Source organism: Stegodyphus dumicola, chromosome 11 (assembly GCF_044657685.1).
Source record: "Stegodyphus dumicola isolate Sdum_Otavi_A_Nest chromosome 11, ASM4465768v1".
In the NCBI taxonomy this organism is placed as follows: Eukaryota; Metazoa; Arthropoda; class Arachnida; order Araneae; family Eresidae; genus Stegodyphus; species Stegodyphus dumicola.
Window position 1 is genome coordinate 106,228,198 of NC_140778.1, and position 22,440 is coordinate 106,250,637.

Consider the following 22,440-nt stretch of genomic DNA (forward strand, 5'->3'; position numbering starts at 1 on the left):
AATACTACATTTAGTAAGGCATTATAAGCCAAATAAAATAAAAACATCTGCCCTGAAGATAAGGATAGTGCTGACAGATCAACTTCCAGTTCATTTCGGAAAGGAAAAGAATAAAATTTCGAATAAAAAAAGTAAAAGAAAAATATTTTTAAACTAAAAACAATACTAACAAGGACCTCTCCTTTGACAACAGAAGTCATTTTTTTTTTTTTTAATGAAAATCTTGCTATAAGATTTGACTTCTTAATGCAAGAATTAAAAAGTTTACAAAATTTATGGCAACAACTATTTCTATGGATCAATTGGGGAAAATGTAGACAAAGTGAATGTAGCAACCTTAACATTGTGACTCTACACTTTTTTTAATATACGGTATGCTTAATTAATCAGCTTTGACATTGTAAAACATGATCTGAAATTGTTATTAATCAGAATATTATATTAATATGAAATATCTGCTTGCATAAAAATGCAGACTTGAATTTGGATATATCTTCATACAAGACACGAGAATTTACGACACACAGTCTTAAAGACTAATATAAAAATATAGACTAAATTCAAACTAAACATCCTAAACAACAATTTCTAAAAGTATGTAAAAGTCCCCTACAATGGTATTATGACATCAATAAATGGCTTTAAAAATAAGTCAAATTGCAAGATGGCTCAACAGATAAATCATGGCACAGAATGAAATGATTGATGCAAATACATAATAAATACAGGGTTCATATACATCCAGATAATGGTGGGTGGAATCGTTACCTTTATGAATTTCGAACTTCAACGTTTTTGATGGTCATTATTTTCATCATAGCAGGTCGAAGCAGGTTAACACTGAAATTCAAGAAACTCTTTTCATGGTAAATAAAATGCCATTTTGTTGATAACACCTATTTTGAGAAATTTCAAAAAAGCAATAAAATATTTTGAAACTTTCGTTCCAAGGTGGCTGACTTTCTTATTCATTGGAACATCAATTTACAATGACTTTATTATATGCTGCACAGTTTGACTTCTATATTCACTTAAAATGTTAATTGCCATATCAAATGGCAATCACAGAAAAGAGACGGAAACGTTTAAAAAAAAAAAGGTACCATTTGCAAATTTTTTATCAAAATTAAGAACTTTAGAGGACCAAAAATCATTAAAAAAAAAAAAAAAAAAAAAAAAAACTAATGGCTCTTTAAGAATTTTTATGATCATATGAACCTTGTAAATAATAATAAAAATTTATGCTCTAAAAATTTATATTAACTTAAAACAAAGGCTATAACATAACTATTAGTAACATAACAAGGACATGCACACTCACAATATAATTAGTTAATAAGCACCATATATTATGAATTTTAAATTTGTCATTTTTGGCATGGCAATTTGTTGGTCATTGAGATTATGTTAGCAAAAATCATAGGAAGATCACTCTTACAATGAATTGTTCAGTGACTTTAGACCACATTAAAAACTAAACAAAGACTTTTAAATTAATCGATATATACCTTTGCTCTTCTTTTTCACTTTCAGTTGTATCTTTGATCATTTCTGAATCTGATGTCTCAAACTCAGATTTTTTATCCTTAGGTAAACTCATAGTTTCTTTACTTGCCACAGCTCTACTATCTTCATCACTAACAACAGTTTTTTCAACTTCATCATTTGATTCTTCTTCACTTTCACCAGATGCAAATTCTGATTCCTCAGAGCCACTCTCTGAATCTGAGCTCTCATCATCTGCTGAAGATGACTCATCATCTGGAACATAATATTTGCATTAGAGGAGAGATACCATTTTTTACATCTATCAATAAAAGAAATTTTAGGAGAGAAGAGAAACATAAAATTAAGAAAAGCAACAGCTTCATGTTTAGTGCATATTACAGTCAAGAATCTATTGATTTTGAAAGCAAGCAAGTACAGGCCCTTCTTCATCAGAAGCAAAGAAATCTGCCACAAATGCAGATTTCTTTGCTCCTGACTCAGAGGTAACTGTATCTGGTCTCTCTCGAAATTTTGAGTTTTGACTAAAATTTACGTCAAAATGTAAAACTGTTGACAAAAGAGTTTTGTTTCTTCAACTTACCTGAATCAGCCTTTTCACTTTCACTTTCCTGAGAGCTCTGATCATCATCTTCCTCAGATGAGAATACCATTCTCCTTCTCTTCAGACCAACAGAACTTTCTGTATCTGAATCAGATTTTACCTTTTCAAGATCTGCAAACACAAGAGAAACAAAATATTGTCTTAAACTGCTAAACAACAGAGAGGATAGAGGAATTTACAATCATCTAAAGACAACTGAAATTTAGTACAAACCTGATTCCTCTGCTCTTTTGCTGTCATCGTCATCAAGTGGAGGGGGTGATGGTGCTTTAATTATCTTCCGCTTAAATAACAAGAGGTTATAATATTCATAAATTATACATTACACATAAGTATGTTAAAATAGGGAAAACCCATGCCATGTTACATGCATTCAAGTACCACAAGGATGGTTGAAATTGAAAACATTAAGGATTGAAATACCATATCAGTCAGAGTTCATGTATTACATCTACTAAGTTTTATGACTGAATTAAAAAAAGTGATTAAAAAATTGTCACTATTTAGCTTTACCTATGTTTTGCTTAGCACCTTGATCAGCTTCAGACTGTCTTTGCTGAATTACACTACTTTGAATCCTCCTTAAGAATCCACGATTTAAATGGTTTTGATTTTCTATGGGTGTGATGATCTTGCAGAACATTATCACCAATAATGTTTATTACAGTTACAATTTCAATTACCTAGTATGCCATGTAAACCTACTTAATACTAAAAATTACCATATAATTATTCTCTTTCTACATATTGCATTTGATATACACAGCCTGAATTATTAATAGCCAAGTAACATTTCCAAGAAAAGCAAAAACGGCATACTATAATCAAGACTGTAACAATTCATGTCTTAGTTATTCATCTTACGAATTTATTCTAACAGTTTATGTCCTAGTTATTCACCATTCCCAATTTTTATTTCTTATTCTTATTTAATTACACTGTTCATGCTTTAATGCATGCTGTTTTCGGTATCCTGTTAAAAAAGTTAGTTTTGGGTGTGCTCAGTTGCATCCATTGATGCATGGTGCAATGAACATGGTGGAACACACTTTTTAGCTTTCTCATTCAATTTATGATGGTATCAGCAACAGGAAAAATTCAAAGGAGCTCTAGCTGAAGGGCTTTGCTTTCTGTTAAAGTGGTTTTTAAATACAATGTGTGATCGTTGCAGAGAAAACACCTCACAATGTAACTTGCAGACCTCACATAGCAGCAAATGCATTTAAAATTTGAATCCCAAGGTCATTATCATCTTCAAAAGCATGCAAAACCTGTTTACTTCAGTACTTCTCATGGTGCTAATAAATGGCAACATAAGCAAGCAAGTACAATACCCAAAGTCACCAAGGTCTCTCACCACATGACTACTACAAAGTGTTACTTAATTTTTGACATTTGCAACTTCTGTGCTCTAGCTGAAAACAAGTGTTCATTATGTATTGTGGTTGATGCAGAATATTTGAAATACAACAAGTCACAGTGTTTAGACTAAAGCTTTTTAGCTATCACATGGTTCTTTATAAACATGAAAATTATCATGCAAAACTTATACGTACAATTAAATGCAAAATGCTAGATCTGCTGTTATAATAAAAACAGAAATTTTTGCCATTTTTTTGTTAGCAGACACAAGTATTAATATTTGTATTAAATAAGCATTTGTACCAGCAAAATAACATAAACTGAACTTTGGCAGAGCAGAAAATACCTATCTATTGATCACCGCACTAATTAATGTTATAATCAGCATATATTTATTTAAAAACATTAATAGCAAAATCTCAATTATAATGTTATTTCAATAAAATCTAGGTATTTCAATAAAATCTAATCTCATAAAAAATTTAATACTTACCCTAAAAGAAGGCATCCTAGGCATTGTAGCTCTTAAGCCTAAACCAATACCGCTATTTTCCAAAGCAAACCCAAATGAAGAACGATTTTTTTCAAAAAGAGCACTAAGTGAAGAAAATGCAGGCATCTGTGCCTTCTCTGGTGTTTTATCAGGTACATCTCCTTGTGTTTTAAGCTAAGGGGAAAAATATTTAGAAATGTAATCTTGCATCTAAGTATAACTAACTCATTTTAAAAGCTTTTAAATGCTATATAAAAATACTTTAATTACTTCTTTAATTTAAACATGACAGCCCCAAAAAGCTGTCTCACATAAGACAGTATTTCAGAAGCATGTTAGAATGCAAACAATATCAAGAACTGAAGTTATGAAGACATTTAAACAGAGGAATATACTACACAATTTATTTAACACACTATTTTCCGCATTACATCTGGGTCAGTGTTCATTTTACTGTACAAATTTAGATACTTTTGGTGTAGTATTTGTTTGGCAACAATTATTAAGACAAATATAGTAGCTGCTTAAATACTGGGGGGGGGGGAATACCTGTCACCAATAGTTGAAAATGTCACCAACAATTGTCAAAGGAAACCCCCTCAACTTGCGAAAGACCACACAAAAATAAGAAATTCACATGTGGTCTTCCACAGGTCACAGTGTTTTAAGCTGATATGAGGTGGGAGACAGCAGGCTCTGATATCACAGAAGCAATAATTCATTCAGTTACGACTCCAACTGATATTACAAGAGTCACAACCTCACGGCCAGTGTTAAGGGATTATTTTAATGATCTGCACTGTATCTATCAACAAAGACTCTTGATTTCAGGGAACCTGATGGACCAATAATCCTGTTTCTCCTCTGCAAATCAGGGGATGTAAAATAAAACTGCAAATTAAGACGTCATGACTAATTCAGCCTGCAAACTATTTTAGAAGAGGCAAAAACTCAAAACGCTCTTACACTCTCGACTAGCTCTTAAACTCTTGATTTCTTATTTTTACCACTACAAAGCTTCTCACATAATGAGGACAATAATAGTGATACACAGCCTTGAGAAATGTAAGCAACACCAGTTACCACATCACGTCATGCCATCAGTGTAGCATACTGTCATAACCCCAGTAATGACCGAGGACTGACAACTTCATTAATAAGCTAAACTATCAGGAATTATTCCAATAGCTAAATGACAATTCATTTCACTTGCATCTTACAATAACTGGTCAGTCACTTGCATAGTGATAAAAACTCTTACTATTGAGAAACGCTTTTAATACAGCCTGACGTAACACAATAGATAATAAAGGAAATCCAAAGCAACTGTCAGTCCAACTTTTTCAGCCAAGCTAGATAGGCTACTGAAAGTCCTTCATGCTGGATCAACAATACTTCAGTCTTCCCAAGATAACTAAAAAATACGCATCCATTTTCACTAAAGGTGTTCTTCAATAAAGCATCTATTCTTACTTCCTGCTATGTTGTGATTCTGTGACACAGTAAAATTGTGCATACAGCAGCATATATTCAGTGATTTGTATATGCTTAACTTTTTGCTTTATATTCAATTGTGCATCTTCAAACATTTTCTGCAAGTGACCACTATTTCAATGTACCAAACAGATGGAAAGGAGAACAAGAGATATGCTTATTTCTTTGCTTCCTTGCATTTTATCTTGACTACAAATTAGTGTGGTCAAACAGCTGATCGGTTGAAAGCCGCTGACCTATCCTCGAGGGTGAAATGAGATACGGATTTATCCCTTTTATTTTTTCAAAGGCAATGCTGCTTTAGAAAATGACAGAACCACAGTCCAAGAAACTGACACATCAGACTCATAGAGTAGTTTAGAAAATATCTTCCATTTGGAAACCAAATATCACTTTATGGCTGAGACATTGTAAAATCCAATTTGATATACTTGGCATTGCCAGCAATAACATGAAATTTTCACATACTGCAGCAGACTAAGACACATCAACTTTAACATGTCTTAGATATTATCTTAACAACTCCTGAAAATGACAAATATCTAACTTTAAAAAGCATAATCATGCAGTTTCAAGAGCAAATTCATAAACTTTTATTAGGTTTACAATTAGGTGACAAAAAAAACCTAGTTTCCTTTTGAAACATATGATAGAATTATCAAAATACATGATTTCCTAAAAAATTGTGAATATATAGATTTCCTTCCAATATGCAAGCAATTTTATTGGCTTCTGATGCAGATTTAATTCATCAGGCTAAAATAGCACATAAAGTTTTGGAAGTCACAACTTTGTGCGGCATCACACCTTCAACACTTCACTTAATGAACAAATAAATACAGAATCTTACTAAGCAAGTTGAATGTCTGTCTTAAAAAATAAAATAAAATAAAATAAAAAAAAAAAAAAAAAAAAAAAAAAAAAACCACAATCAATCAAAATTCAAGATACCATGATAACCACAATCGTTCAAAAAGAGGCAACGTAATTCGTACACAAATCATGTCAACACTGGTTATTGATTTTACCATCAAAAGTTGAAAGCTGATGCTTGTAAATGTATTTCTCCATGTACTACTTCTCAGTTAAAAACTAAATTTGGTTGCTGTTCTGAAATGAGTCATGGATACTAGAATATCTACAAACTTTCAACAGATTACACATTTACAACAAACAGAACATGAAATTTCTTGTTGACACAAATAGTGACATTTCCTATACCAAGAAGAAAACATATCACTGTTACTGCTCTAAAGCTACTTGCTGTAACTAATATTAAAATGTATGGCATAAAGTCACAAAATTTATTTTTTAATCTCAGGCAAAATCTTAATTGGGATTTCACAATAGCCAATTTTCTCAATTCTCATAATAGGAGCCAACTTTCTCACCCATTTTGATTACTAGTTGATTCCCCCCTCGAAAAAAAAAAAGGATCACCGGCACATTAACTACTCTTGTTAGAGTGGCAAACTAGAACACGATACTCAAATGAATATCAACACTGCTTCGGAATACTCTCATTATCACAAAATTCTTATATAATTTCTGAACTAACTAATCCTTCTATACATAGCAAAACAATCAAACATGACACAGTTCATTAGATCAAAACTAAAAGACAATCAGTCCACTCCAAAGCACGACAACTTCGATCCAAAGTTTATGATGAAGGGGAAATGATTTCAAATATACATTATAAGCTATTTTCTCCCTCCTTTCTGCATACTTTTGTGGTGTAACAGTAGCACACTCACCGTGTATTACAGAGGTCCAGGTTCGAGTCCCGGAGGGGCATTGCTTATTTCTCGTGTTTCCTACATAAAAAAATCCTAATGACTCTATAACGTTAAACCAGAGAATTTGACAACCCTCTAAAAGTTACTGGTCGTGTAACCTTTATATCTAGTACATAAAATGCCTACTTGTATTAGACTAGTTGGAGATTATAGAGCACTTAACAGTTTTTGATTCATATACTATTCCACATACATAACTAGATTTTTTGTTACACATATTCGATAACAACAACAACAACAAAAAAAAAAACAAAAAAAAAATCTAGTCTAACCTCCCAATATAATAATAATAATAAAACCAACCCTCTCTATAAACAATACATTTCCAAAAGCTTTACACTAACTAAAATATGGACTTAGCCATATTACTTCAAAATGTGTTTTTAGTGTTCTGAAATAAAATTCTTAGGCCATTTATGACCGAGAATGGGAGCAAATCTTTCTTTACCTGTTACAATTAACTTAAAAAAACCACAAATTGGTAAGACTTAAGAAAGTTTTTGGGTTACAAATTTTTACTGTAGATATCTGACATGTGCAGCTCATAACCAAGCTCTACTCATTGAACATTTAAAAAGTTAAAAAAGAATGAGAAATGCAAAACTCATTGGTCTGATTAATGAAGCTTTTGAAAATGCTACATTATTAGCACATCTTTTGCCAAATGCATTTCTAATTCTTCAAGTTGATGCAGATGAGTACACTATTAGCAGATCACTAAACCAAGCTACTAATCACAGATTCCAACCTCTGGAACTCTTTTTCTAGAAAACTCACAACCACTGAGACAAAATACAGTGCACATGATAGGGAATTATTAGTAATCTATGCATCCATTTGGAAATTTAGATATATGCTAGAGGGCCACTAATTTACAGTGTTTACCAATCACAAACCACTAATATTTGCTTTCAAACAAAAAACTGAAAAATACTCCCTACATCAAAATCATTAGTTAAACTTTATTTCTCAACTCACAACTGATTTCCAATACATTAACGGAACCAATAACATTGCTGACAACACATTACCTCACATTCATGAAATAAAAATTATTAGACCTATTGATTATGAAGAAATTGCTAAGGCACAAACAGTACATCATGAGTTAAAAGAAATATTAAATATAACAATTATTTACAAATAAAAACAAGTTAAGCTTCCAAATTAAAAATAGAATTATATTGTGATATATTTACTGGCATACCAAGACCTTGTGTCCTCAAGTTCCCAACATTATGTTTTAATTGCATACATAATTTAGCTCATCCAGCCATTTGAACAATGTCAGTTGGAAGGATCAGAACAGTGTCAATTGAACGGCACTTGGAAAATGAAGCAAAGTTAAAAAAAAAAAAAAAAAGTCAGTCCAAAATCAAGGTAATTTTTGCTGTTTTCTTAGACTGTCATGGTGTTGCACCTCATGAATTTCCATCAACAGGCCAAGCTTTAACAAAAACTAACCTCACATTTTAGTAATGGCTGAGAATTCTATACCTTAGCTGACTTACTCTTCTTAAATATCATGTGTATGACTTACTCTTCTTAAATATCACATGTATGACTATAAAATACCAACCACTTTAATTTTAGTTACCACAATACATACACACAGGACAAACTCCTAAGGATTGTTAAAGACGACTAACAACAAATGCTTTTCCATACAAGGAATATATAGGTACAAGTGATGTGCTAAAGCACAATCCATGCCATTTGTAACTGTGTGCCCATGATCGAAAGAAAACTACATAGGCTGAGATAGAATATATGCATTCTAATGAGATATGGCTGCAAATGGTAGCAGCAAAGCACTGCCATGGATGAAACACTTTCCCAACAGACTACTGTCAAGCTAGAAAATGTTTCAGTGGTTAGACAACCAACTTTGTGAATCTGACTTCTTCAATGTCAGCAGCATGCATGGGTTGACCGATAGCTGTAAGACATCAGAAGACAGACCTGACAAAAGCACAAGAACAATTGGAAGTCGTGGAAGTATGAGTCAAGGCACTATTTGGAGAGTATCAAATAAAAATTATTATTTCTATTCAATTTTCAAGAAAACCAAGCTTTGAAAATGGATTTCTATCAGTGATTTTTGCAGTAAAGTTTCACTGCAGCCGGACTTCCCAGCTCATATACTATTCACAGATGAGGCAATTTATACATACAAAGGGTATTCAATGTGTACAACTATGAAATATAGGCAAACCTACATGCAACATATATATACTTCAAGAATGATTCTGTTTAAATGCATGAATGGGTATTAAAAACAACTTCCTGACTCGCTTAAATCTGCTGTAAATGTGACTTGATGCAAATATCATTAGACAGTAATGTTATTAATATTGCGTTCATGCATGGCATTAAACTCATTCATTAATAATGTCATTAAATATTTATTTCTTGAAATCAAAATTTCAACCCAGGCGATGTATGTTAAAAGCCCCACGCACTGACAGCAATGTTATTACGAGATATTAATAATGATGATGATATTTACAAAAGATCCATATGTAGAATAGCTGTAAAAATTTTATATAAATCTTAAATATGATGTAGTTATGCTAGGAGTCTTAACATACACTTAAGTATAATACTGCCCTTGAATAAATATTTACACAAAATTGAATATGATTTGCAACAGTATATTGTTACAAAATGTACAGGCGTGGTGAGATGGCTACCCCACAAAGCAGTTTTAGGGTTGCCACATTTGGCGACATGCCATGGACAGATGGAGAACCTTTTGGAACGAATTCTTACCGGTTTAGCCCAGAATGTTCTTGAACACCAGCCAAAAGCTATATAAACCCTGCTGGTACGCAGAGAGTATAAGTTAATAACGAGTTGGTGTCTCGTCTAGCAAGTCAATTCCTGTGGAGTCGATCGAGTTGACAGCCAGGTAGCGAGTGCTGAGTGGGTCGTCGAGTGCACCGAAAGAGTCTCGTAGTGTATCGTCGAGAGAGCGTGTTGAGCTCCGGAAATGACTGAACCGAAGAGTCAGGAGCTATGCTCTGTGTGTCGTCGAGTGAATTGCGAGTTGTAGCGAGGAGAGTCTCGAGAGTACGCGGAGTTCTGAGAACGACCAAGCAGAGTCAGGAGCTGTACTCTAGTGCTTTGCCATGAAGCTGTCTCCACCATGATAGCCTGATAACATGGAGGCTGTGTTGCTGTTCGTGTCAGCGTTTTTATAGTAGTTCATCGACGAATGTAAAAACGTGTTTTGGAGCTGTCCTGACAATACTGGCCAATAAAGTGATACTTCATCAAGTAGTATTGTCGTTATTCATTCCAAATCCACACGAACATGAAGGAAGGATATAACGTAATAACTGGAGTCGAAGGATATAACGTAATAACTGGAGTCGGAAGAAAAACGCAACAATTGGTGTCAGGAGTTGGATTTGCGAGTGAATGCCAGTCACCTGCCTGCAGAGGAAACAAAGACTTTGATGGACGTCTTAGCCGAGATTAAACCCGGACAGGAAGAGATAAAAGCCAGATATTAAAAGATGAGAGCTGAAATGAAAGCTGGATATCAAGAGATGAGAGATGAAATGAAAGCCGGACATCAAGAGATGAAGGCTGAGTTGAAAGCTGGCCTGGAAGAGATCAAAGCTGGACTGAAGGAGATGAAAGCCATACTGGGAGAGAAGAATGCCGGATGAGAAGAAATAAATGCTGGCCAAGAAAAGGTGTGAAAGCAACTCCCAAGATGAAAGTGGAGCTTACAGAAGAAACTAGAGCCATAAAAGATGATGTGGAAATGACTGAAGTGGCGTCTGAAGTATCAAAGGATGAAGAAATGAAGGAAGTAGCTAATGAACTGTCTGAGAAAGATCAAGAAATGAAGGATGAAACATTTAATGGGATTAAAGGAAAAGAAAGAAAATATGAAGAAATAAAAGACGAGAAAGAAGTTTTTGATTCTCAAGTGCCTGAAGTGGAAGAAAGTGAAAATGCGACTGTTAAATTTGTCAAAACTGATAGTGAAGTTATGAAAACGCAGTCAGCAAGTGTTGAACCATCTGAAAGTGCATGTGATGCAGAGATGGAAGGAGTTGATGTGCAGCTTATGCAGTATGCTCCAGTATTGCAAGAAATTCACATACTTTGCAAACTAGGTGTGTGCCTCATACTACAAGTTTTGCAGACAAGGACTTGATTCTAAACCAGAATATTTGTGTTTGTGAAAAATTGGGTTCCGTTCATGACTATGATGCAGAATTTGGAACTGACTTTCAGGAAATAGAAGTATATAAGCATGAACCATTTGCTAAAAGTATCAAGGTTAACTGTACACATGATGCAAACAAACTTCAGAGTGGTGAACAAAATATACCAGATCTTCTTGTGGATGAAAAGCCTGAAAGGACTGAATCTACAGACTGTGATATGCAAAGCAGGAACACATCTGAGAACTGCAGTATTTGACCCAGGTATATCTTAATGAAAAGTCTGAGACTGAAATTCATTCTTAAACTTTTAATTTGTATAATTTAAAATTAATATGTATTTAATTTGTGTACATAACTTGTACATAGGTAAATATTTGTTTCCTTAGTTATGTTATCTGTATGTTTTAAAGCGATTTGATTGTATCGAATTTGGATTCTGACCAAGGGTTGTACTGCCCGGGACGTGCAGTCTTTGGGAGGGGGCAGTGTTACGAAATGTAGAGGCGCAGTGAGATGGCTTCCCCGCAAAGTAGTTTTAGGGTTGCCATAAAATGGCAAGGGAAGGCAGGATTCCCACATTTGGCAAGAAATTGCCCATTTGGCGATATATCATGGACAGATGGAGAACCTTCTGAAATGAATTCTTACCGGTTTAGGCCAGAATGTTTTCGAACACCAGCCGAAAGCTATATAAACCCTGCTGGTATGTGGAAAGTCAGTTAAACACCAGCCGAAAGCTATATAAACCCTGCTGGTATGTGGAAAGTCAGTTAGTATCGAGTTGGTGTCTCATCTAGTGAGTCAATCTCTGCAGAGTCGATCGAGTTGACAGCCGGGCAGCAAGTGTTGACTGCACCGAAAGAGTCTCGTAGTGTATCGCAGTTAGTGCATCGTTGAGAGAGCGTATTGAGCTCCAGGAATGACTGAACAGAAGAGTCGGGAGCTATGCTCTGTGTGTTGTTGAGTGCATCACAAGTTGTAGAGTGGAGAGTATTGAGAGTACATGGAGTTCCGAGAACGACCAAGCAGAGTAGGGAGCTGTACTCTAGTGCTTTGCTGTGAAGCTGTCTCCACTGTGATAGCCTGATAACCTGGAGGTTGTGTCGCTGATCATGTCAGCGTGTTTATAGTAGTCCATCAACAACTGTAAAAACATGTTTTGGAGCTGTCCTGACAATACTGGCGAATAAAGTGATACTTCATCAAGTAGTATTGTCGTTATTCACTCTAAATCCACATGAACGTGAAGGAAGGAAATAACGTAATAACTGGTGTCAGAAGAAAAACGCAACAATATCTTTATTCAGTTATTATTAATTTCACTTTACATAGTGCAAAATTTAGTATTTATTACGCATGCTGTGCAAGTTGTATTACTGTAAACGATTTTATTCAATTTTATTATATACAGTGTGTTTTGTACATACTGTGGAATATACTGCCTAAATGTTCAAGGTTTCAATGTGGGCAGTATATTTTAAAGCCCAATATACCGACATTAATTTTCTTAATACTACAATGAGAAAGTGATTAGTAACTTTATGTACTGTGCTTTAACGTATGCCAATCAGGCTAAAATTTTCATTTCAAGAACTGAACACAGGCAGAAAAATTGAAGATGTTATTTTAATGCCAGTTTAAAAATCTAATAACTGTAAACCAAAATTTTACTGACAATCAAAGACTACATTACTTGCATGCATCTTTAAAAGTCGAGCACAGCAACTTAAAACTTCCAATGACATGTATCTTTTCAAGGCTCTTAAAGAATGATATAAAAACAAAAGACTAACAGTAGATACATACAACAAAAATATAATCAATTAAGAAAAGCTAATACAAGAACCATATTCTCTCTTTTTTCTAAATCATCATCAAGAATAATTCAATAATATTTATGCTTTAAATTTATTTACAAATCACATCTTATTATGTTTATCTGAAAAAGGTTTACTAAAATTGCTTCAAGATTTTCCAGATGTCATCTGTAATTGCATGTGGTTTAAATATAATGGAGATGGCAGACAATTTTAACGCTTGTGTCGTAATTACTTGGATGCAACTTTAAACGATATGATGGACCAGCCTGTTGGTCAAATTTATCAAACTTCAATTATTTCTTATCGGAACATCTGAGGGTCCTTTGTTGACTAGAATCCAAATGACTCTATAAAGGACTTCATTACTAGTATATTTTGTTACAGCTGCACGTTTAAGAATTATCAGGCATCTTTAAAACTATATGAACACCCTATGAATTTTGCCAAGCATACTACAGCTAGTGGAATTATGAGCAATTTCTATAATAAAATGTTTGTCACATGTTTTACCATCTCCTATATTTCATCCTAAAGTTTTTAATCGCAGTATACATATTGTAACGTATTCGCGTTGCTATGCTACCAACATCATTCCATTAAGAAATATAAATTACCGCAGATGATGTGCGCACTCTAAAATATTTTTCAGTTATTCTCTAAGTTTTCACTAATAAAGTTGGTTGTTCGTTCAAATATGGCGAGATTTCTTTAAAATTTCATTACAGACGTATACAAGAATAAATATCTGGTGGCAGCAATGGGATTTCTTTAAAATTTCATTACAATATATATAATCCTAAACTGGATATATGTTGATTTAGTATACTAAACTTTAAACATATGTATACTAAAATTTAAAGGCTTTCTCTCTCTCTCTATGTATATAACATATACAGTACAAAGTCCGTAATCAGACCTCAAAGCCACAAACTTATGTATGCGCTTTCAATGTGTGCGTCCACTACGCATGCACGTAAAGCATTTACCCATGCACACTTCCGATAGTGAAGAAAGTGACAGAGAGGTTATTGAAAACAAAAAATTTTGATTGACAAGTTAGTCGGTATTCTCGACACAGCAATTACAGGACTTGAACAGTGGAACTTTGTAACTGAACAAGAAGTTATGTCTGTTTATAGAATTAAAGAGAAAGTATTAGCACAAAAAACGAAGCAACTTAAGGAAGAACTAACTTACATTGAAGGAAATGTTTAATAAAGTAAAAAAATAAATATTAAGCTTTTTTTTTTTTTTTTTTTTTTTTTTTTTTGTAAATTTTGATACCTTTTAGATCATAATTGCTCTTTATTTCATAAATTGCAGTTTCATATTTTTAATTGTATAATTTCTGCATGCCATCTTACCAGATTTAAATTAATGATCTATAATCCGGAATCCCTGAAGTCTCGATTACGGACTTTGTACTATACTAGTATATATTGGCAACTTGACTATTGTATGCATTTAGTCCACAAGTCCTTACCGAGCTTTTATTTTTGCAAACATTGGGCATAGATATATACTTACAGTTACAATTTTTTTTAAATAACAAATACAACATTTTCCTAAATGTACATATCCTGACTACAGGAACATACAAAAAGTTATATTTCATAATATTTACAAAATTGATTTCTTTAATTTTAAAAACGCCCAAACGTACCTACAGCATTTAAAACATTTTTGTACCTGAAAATATATGTCTAAAAACCAATGATTACGAAAATAAAGATCGGATAACGAATTTTGTGGACATGGTGTACATTCATCTCATCATTCTATCTAAGCAGTTCTCACAACTTCTATGTAAGTCAAACACCGCTAAATTTTTAGATAACACTGTAGCTATATTTTTGGTATTTTTTACATAATTTCATATGAATTACATTTTTAGACCATAAAATTTATAAACAATCTACAATCAAAAAATTACAAACATAAAATTTTTTTGATAATAATAACTATTACATAGCACAATGTAAAATATTTTTATAATACAACTTGCCTTTTCTTGGTGCAACTGTTCATCCCACCATTGTTCAAAGCGTTTAAATGCAGTAACTTCAACCATTTTTTTACAAATGTCCTTTTTCATTACTTGTTTCATTTCTTTGATAACACAAGCAACAACACCATCAATAGTGGGTGCATGAGGATCTGGAGGTGGCTGAGTAAATGCATTTGGAGCAAATGGTGGCAATGCATTAGGTCCAAGTGGTGGTCGAGTTAAAATGGCTGGGTAACCAGGCGGAGGCCTTAAAATCATTTCAGCAATATTTGTAGGTGGAGTAAAAGGTACAGTTGAACTAGGAAATGTGCCTCCAGGTAATGGAGGTTGTGTTGGTGGAAAATAATTCTCTCTAGGATATGCAGTTTGACTGTAATTCTGAGACTGGTTCTCAAAACCTGTTGTTGGGGCAGGTGCTATGCCCGATCCCATGCCTGGACGCCAGATTCCCATTCGTGCCATCATCTGCACATGTTCACTTGGATACATGGGATGGCTAGGTGGTGCAGTTTGAGAATGAGATGGACTTCTGCTGAGGAAAGTCAGATTAGGAGGTGGAGGAGGAGGTACAGCAGTAGGTGCTACTGATGCAGGAGCAGTACCTGGTAAAGGAGGAGGAGGAGTTGGAAATACTCCTTGTGCTGGAAATGGGGGCCGTGTGGTTGTTGAATACAGCGATGTCCCAGTTGGAGGAGGACCGGGATATGGTGCAGCAGCTGTATTACCAAAACCAGAGAATGATGGTGGAGGTGGAGGCGGTGGTGGAGGAGGTGGTGGTGGTGCTGTAGTAAATGAGGCAGTATCAGAAACAGGGAATACATTTGTACCAGCTGTTTGAGTTGAATATAATGTGCTAAAATTTGTAGAGCCAACAGAAGAATGTACATGATTTACAGGTTTTTGTGCTGGAGGTGCAAGAGCATTATCAACATTTGGAATATGCAGTTCTAGTTTGTTTTCACCATCACTTAAGGATGACAAAGACATTTTATCATCATAGTCAATAGGCAGTTCATCTCTGACTGGTGTTGAATCACCTTTATCCTGCATTATTGGTGAATCATCATCTTTTTCTAAAGCTACACTGGTGCCTTTCCAGTTTATACCAGATAATCTAACACCTTTTAATGGGATAGGATGTTCTAAATGAGCATCTTCAAGATTAGCTATATCTGATAGTGAAGTTAATTTTCCAGAGTCAATATCAGCAGTAATCACAGCCCACTTGTGATATTCTGAGAAAGTCAGAAATGGTGATGGTGGTGTTGATAACAGAACTAAGTCATCTTCCTCTTCAGGTGGAGGAGGAGGAGGTTCATCTGATTCGGGAAGTGGAGGAAGAGGAGAAGAATCTGGTGGGAGAGGTGGGGCCTCCAACCATGATGATGGTGGTCGCATGAGGCCTTTATCATCTGGAGAATCACCAATAAGCGACACATTTCCAATCTGTGCTGACACAGCACCAAGATCTAAAAAACTGTTCTTTCCATCAGCTGTCTGCTTTAACAGTAATTCAATTCTAGTATCTAAGCTTTCCCTAATAGGACTCTGTTTTGGCACAGTTACCGGAGTAGAAGGGGGAGTAACATGTCTTTTTGTACTACGATTATCCCAAGCAGGTGAACTGTTATCTTCCCATGGAGACGATTCTCCCCAGGTGCTAGAAGATCTCTTATCCCAAACATTATTCTTTGTATGGGAATTGGTTACCGGAGGTGTATGTTTATTCTGACATACAGACGTCTGAGCACCATACTTGTAACCAAAACCAGAATCAAAGCTCAGCTGACTGGGTGTTGAATGCGATGAATGATAACTGTCTGACTGTACACTCATACTTCTCTCTGACATTCTGCTGCTCAAAATGCTCTCAGTTCCATAACCGAAATCAGAATTTGAAGGAGTTGTAATGTCAGAATTAAGAGTTCGAGGAGGTTCCCGTTTTACTTTATTTAATAAACTTTGGTCTTTTTCACTTATTGCTTTTGGTACAGTTTTATCAAAACTTGGTAGCCGTCGCCGAGGGTCACAAATAACTAATGGTTCATCACCTAATGATGTTGTTCTTGTTCGTCCAGACACTATTTCTTCAAATGTATTCATACAATCCTTGCCTAAAATTAAAAACAAGAATAAGCTTTCAAGCATATACATGTAAATATAAAAAAACTTACAATATTATAAACATATGTAAATATAAAATTAATTTACAAAAACCACAGTTAATTGAACAAAATGTAAAGACATCAGAATGCATAGAATCACTCAGAATGTTTTTGTACACCTTTACAACAGTGCTATTTGTAGTTTGGGCTACTGTATGTGTTTGAGGCTTGTCTCATTCTATAAGTTTGAAAGCATCACAAGTGTGACCTAGTCTTCTTATGTCCATAATTCAAGCAAACGGATGTCAAGAGGTCAAGTCTGTTCCAGGCCAGTTCTCCTGGTGAACAAAACTTTCTGAGTGTTTTCCAGCCACATCAACCATAATACATTAAAGACACTGTTTTCAAATATATGACATTCTTTTTTAATGACTTCCAGAACCCTGTACATAAAAATACATTCCATATGAAATATATACATATAATGCAAATCAAGGAAATAATTTTTTTCTGAAGTAAATAGAACTAAAGTAAACAAATATCTATTCCTTATGGAAAGGAGGTGAAGGCCTTCATTTTACCTGAAAAATGGTCAAGGATAACAAAGAACAGAAGTAATAAAAATAATTTCTTTTATCTTTAATAAGTGAAATATTATTGCAGCAGCTACAAGCACTATTAATAATATTTTTGTTTACTTTTCCATTAGCATCTAATTTATAGATATATGTGTACATCTACACTGGTGTGCAAAAATTAAGGACGAAGTCGAAAAATTAGCATATCAGCTGAACGAAGAGGCAGAGCGGACAGAAAGACCAATCAGGAGATTAAGTAAAGTGATGTACGGTAGCACATGCGCAGATATGCAGGTAGACGTAATGGGGGAGTGTCTAAGTAGTATAAAGCATGTTGTCGGTGTAAGATCAGTATTTCTGGCAAAGAGATTGCACGCCATATAGCAGTTAAAATCACACCCAGTTGCTGCCTCAGCGAGAAATGGCGAATAATCAATCTGTTAGACGACATCTGGATGCTTTTACCCGAGGTCGAATCATTGGGAAGTTGGAGAGGCCACAGTGTGACAAGTGTGGCTGCAGAGTTCGGAATTGCTCACAGCATCGTTTCACGACTTTGGAGACAATTTCAAACTACAGGAACAGCTATCCGGGGGTTTAGTAGTGGTCGTCCACGAGGAACCACACCCGCAGATGACCGGTATATTGCCTTACAGGCCAGAAGAAACAGGCGGCAGACAGCGGGAGAAATCGCTAGACACACGACTGGATGACCGATATTGCGTTTTACCGTGGCCAGAAGACTGCACGGTGGTGGTCTGTTTGCACGACGCCCTGTACGGTGTGTACCTCTAACGCCTGCCCATTGGAGAAGGCGTTCTCTGTGGTGCCGGGAACACCGGAATTGGAGAGACAATGAATGGGGACGAGTACTCTTTACAGATGAGAGCAGATTCAGTCTGAGTAGCGATTCTCATCGCATACTCATCTGGAGAGAGCGGGGAAGCAGCAATCATCCCTCGAACATCATTGAAAGGGACAGGTATGGAGGTGGCGGTGTTCTCGTTTGGGGAGGGATCATGCTTGGTAGTCATACAGACCTTCACATCTTCGACGCAGGTTCAGTCAACGGGACCCGTTATTGTAAAGAGATTCTTCTTCCATATGTGCGTCTTTTCAGAGGCGTTATGGGTCCGCAATTCCTTTTCATGGACGACAATGCACCATGTCATCGCACAGTAGTTACCGAACAGCTCTTAGAGAGTGAGGATATTGAACGTATGGATTGGCCGGCACGATCTCTGGATCTCAATCCCATCGAGCATGTATGGGATTTTCTAGACAGACGCTTGGCAGCTAGTACCTTACCACCAGTAACGATTCCGGAGCTTCGATTGGCGCTGCAAGACGAATGGGCAGCAATGCCTCAACAACTCATTGACACCCTCATTCTCAGCATGGGCAGACACTGTGAAACCTGCCTAGCAGTCAGGGGAGATCATATCCCCTATTAAAGACCGGATATTTCTTGCTGGACACCCATCACAGGGATGTTTCGGCCTTCAGTTGCATTGCGCTCCATGCTACTTTTTCAATAAAGCTTCTTTTTATCCCTCTGATTTTTCTTTTAGTAAGTGTTGCTTACATTACTCATGTCCTTACGTATTGGGGATCTTATGGTATTAAATGTGTTGATTTGGAAAGCTTTTGTACAAAGTTATATTGTAAAAACCGTCTTGTCCTTAATTTTTGCACACCAGTGTATATAAAACTCAGAACAGTGATCTGGATCTTGAAGATCTCAAACTGGCAACTCGTGGACTGTATGCGCCCCTCCCCAAGCACTTTTATGCAGCTCGCAAAGAAATTTCAATTATATATTTGTTGCAAATATGGTGATGTTAGATTTAAATATTTTAATTTTTTGAAGTTCAAGTTTACATCATTTCAATTTCTAATAAAAAAGAACATGAATAATGCACCAGAAAAATCTACACATGGAGTTAAGTTAAAACTTCATATAAATTATATTCAAAGATTTGAAGACACAGATTTTATTAAATATAAAAAGCAGTTTTGAATATGTGAACTAAGAATGAATAATCTCTTTGTTTGGGAATACATTTATATGCGAACAGCTTTTTTTTAACAGCTAGAACTTAACAAAAAAGAACATGATTGACTGATCAGCATCTACAATTTATGAAGAAGATAATAGCCAGCAGTTTCTGTCTATGGCTTTATGCAGAGCCCAAAACCATATTAGATAGGAAGTGTTGTCTAGTGTCAGTAGAAGTAGAAAAGTTTATAATTTTTTTTCACACAAACATAAATATTTTGATTTATGCACGGATGAATTTAATATATAAGAGAAAGAAACTAGGTTGCTATTATTTATTCTCAAATTTTGTTTCACACTCTAAATTTTTTCCTTTATAATTAAAAAAAAAAAAAAAAAGTTGAAATCAAAGTAAGTAATCTAATGCTTAATTAAACATGTTAATATTATTTGAAAGAAAATTCAGTCTAAGAATTTCATACTTAGCTGCCAATAAATATGAATTACAAAGTGTAATTAACAAATATATCTTACAGGTAGATTTCAGATTAAAAATAAATATAAATTTTAATTTTTATCCTTTCCAATATTGTTTATGTACGTTTTGATAAATATTTAGCAAGTGAAATTTAAAATTTATTTCAAATATTTATCATTTTGTTTAAAAAAAAAGCCAAGAAGGAAAAAAAAAGGGGGGGGGTTCTGCTCATGAGCTGCCTTTAGATCGTGAATTCGACTGACATGCAGTTTGAATTTGAGACTACTGCCTTAAACAATAAAAATACTCTCAATATATTTTTTAATTTAAAGCTGTTTGCTTATTTATCCATAGCTCAATGTAACAAACGGTATTGCTCAAATAAGATACCGATGGCCGCAATTACAATGTCTGTGTATATAATAAGTCATAAATATTAATTTAAAACAAATTTCTAACAAAAGATGCTCATATTACATGTAATGATTGGTTTAAAATATTTGAAAAAGGTCAACCTCCCCCATTTTTTTTTCGAAAACTATTACAGTTTACATCATATGCAGCACAAGATATATTTCACAAGTTTAAAAAATAGAATGAGAATATAAAACAATTACATACTGGATCTTCCAAATTTAATTTCTTGAACAAGAGTTAAATTTCTAAAGGTTTAGCATTAACTTTTTTAGACTCGTCTATCTGTAAACGCAATGCATTGATTTTATTTTAAATATAATTTCTCCGAGTGGCAATGAGAGAGTATTTTGATGGAAGCCGATTTGTATTTTTTGTATAGTAATTTTATATTTTTAGTTATATTGTCTCGGTGATATGTAAGTAATGCACGAATAAAGATTTATTAGCATAAGTAAAGAATATTTCTTAAAGAGAGTAAATAAGCTAACAATTCAGAAGTGGGATTAACAAGAATTATTACCCAGGATTTAACAACATATTGCCTTAATGTACGTTAAACCTAAACTGAATGCGGAAGCTCGCCAAAACTGAAGGAAGAAAGGTATGTGCATTTACAAACTGTTTATAATATTACATCTAAGTATTAAAAGAAAAGAACTTAAGTATAATTATTGCATTGAAAATTGAAGATAGTTTATTTGAGAAGGGGCAAGAAATGTGACTTAAAAGAACTTGCCTTGAAACTTGATGTAGATGTCCCTTCCGATATTAAAATTGTACGCATAAGGGATTTGAATAGTAAGAATGAAGAATTTACTAAACAAATGCTAGATAGAATTATAAATGATCGTTTAGACAGGGAAAAGTTAGAAATTTTAGAAAAAGATAAGCAAAGAACATTTGAACTTGAAAATAGAAGCTGAAATCAAAAGTAGTAATGTAAATGATTTTGTTCCTTCTAATGTTAGTAAAAGTAATTTTTGTGATATAAGTAAATTAATGCATAAGTATGATTTGAATGAAGGTGATATAAGTTTTTATTTAGTCTTATTTGAGAGACAGGCATGACAAATTGAGTTAGAAGAACAAAATTGAGTTTCTCAGCTGTTGGATCAATTGCCTTATGAAATAACTCAATTAATTGCCATGAATCAGAAGAAAAAGCTACCGACTATAAGCCCATTAAACAACTGCTATTGAGAAAATTCAAGTTAAGCTTTGAACAGTTTCGGCAAAAGTTCGTTGATGATATTAAAATGTTGCATAATACGTGGAGGAACTTCACATTTGAAATAAAAAATTATTTTGAAGAATGGCTAGCTGGATTAACCCCTTCGCGCCGACTGTCACGTATACGTGCCAGCAACGAACACACTTATCTACCGGCCGACACGCAGGCGTGCCAGAGCATTGTTGCGTTTACTACCGACTGTCACGTATTTGTGCCAGTACCTTGGAACTTCTAATTTTTATTTTATTAGCAAAATTATCTTTATGGAATTAAGAGTCGATTATTAATTCAGCAAGTTTTTTGGCTTATTAATTTAATAAAATAAGGTTAGGCATAGCAGGATTATTTATTCAGTGTCA

The 22,440-nt window shown here is 34.5% G+C and overlaps 1 protein-coding gene across 1 annotated transcript in view; it reads right to left on the reverse strand.

Moving 5' to 3' along the window:
* Set1 (SET domain containing 1) overlaps window positions 1–22,440 on the reverse strand; it is an 88,163-nt gene that overhangs the window by 35,322 nt on the left and 30,401 nt on the right. Inside the window, exons 7-11 of the mRNA XM_085827043.1 lie at window positions 15,271–17,387; window positions 3,966–4,139; window positions 2,324–2,393; window positions 2,090–2,221; window positions 1,509–1,761 (exon numbers count right to left, since the gene is read on the reverse strand). Of these exons, the coding sequence (XP_085683169.1) occupies window positions 1,509–1,761; window positions 2,090–2,221; window positions 2,324–2,393; window positions 3,966–4,139; window positions 15,271–17,387 (2,746 nt within the window). The remainder of the gene's footprint in view (window positions 1–1,508; window positions 1,762–2,089; window positions 2,222–2,323; window positions 2,394–3,965; window positions 4,140–15,270; window positions 17,388–22,440) is intronic.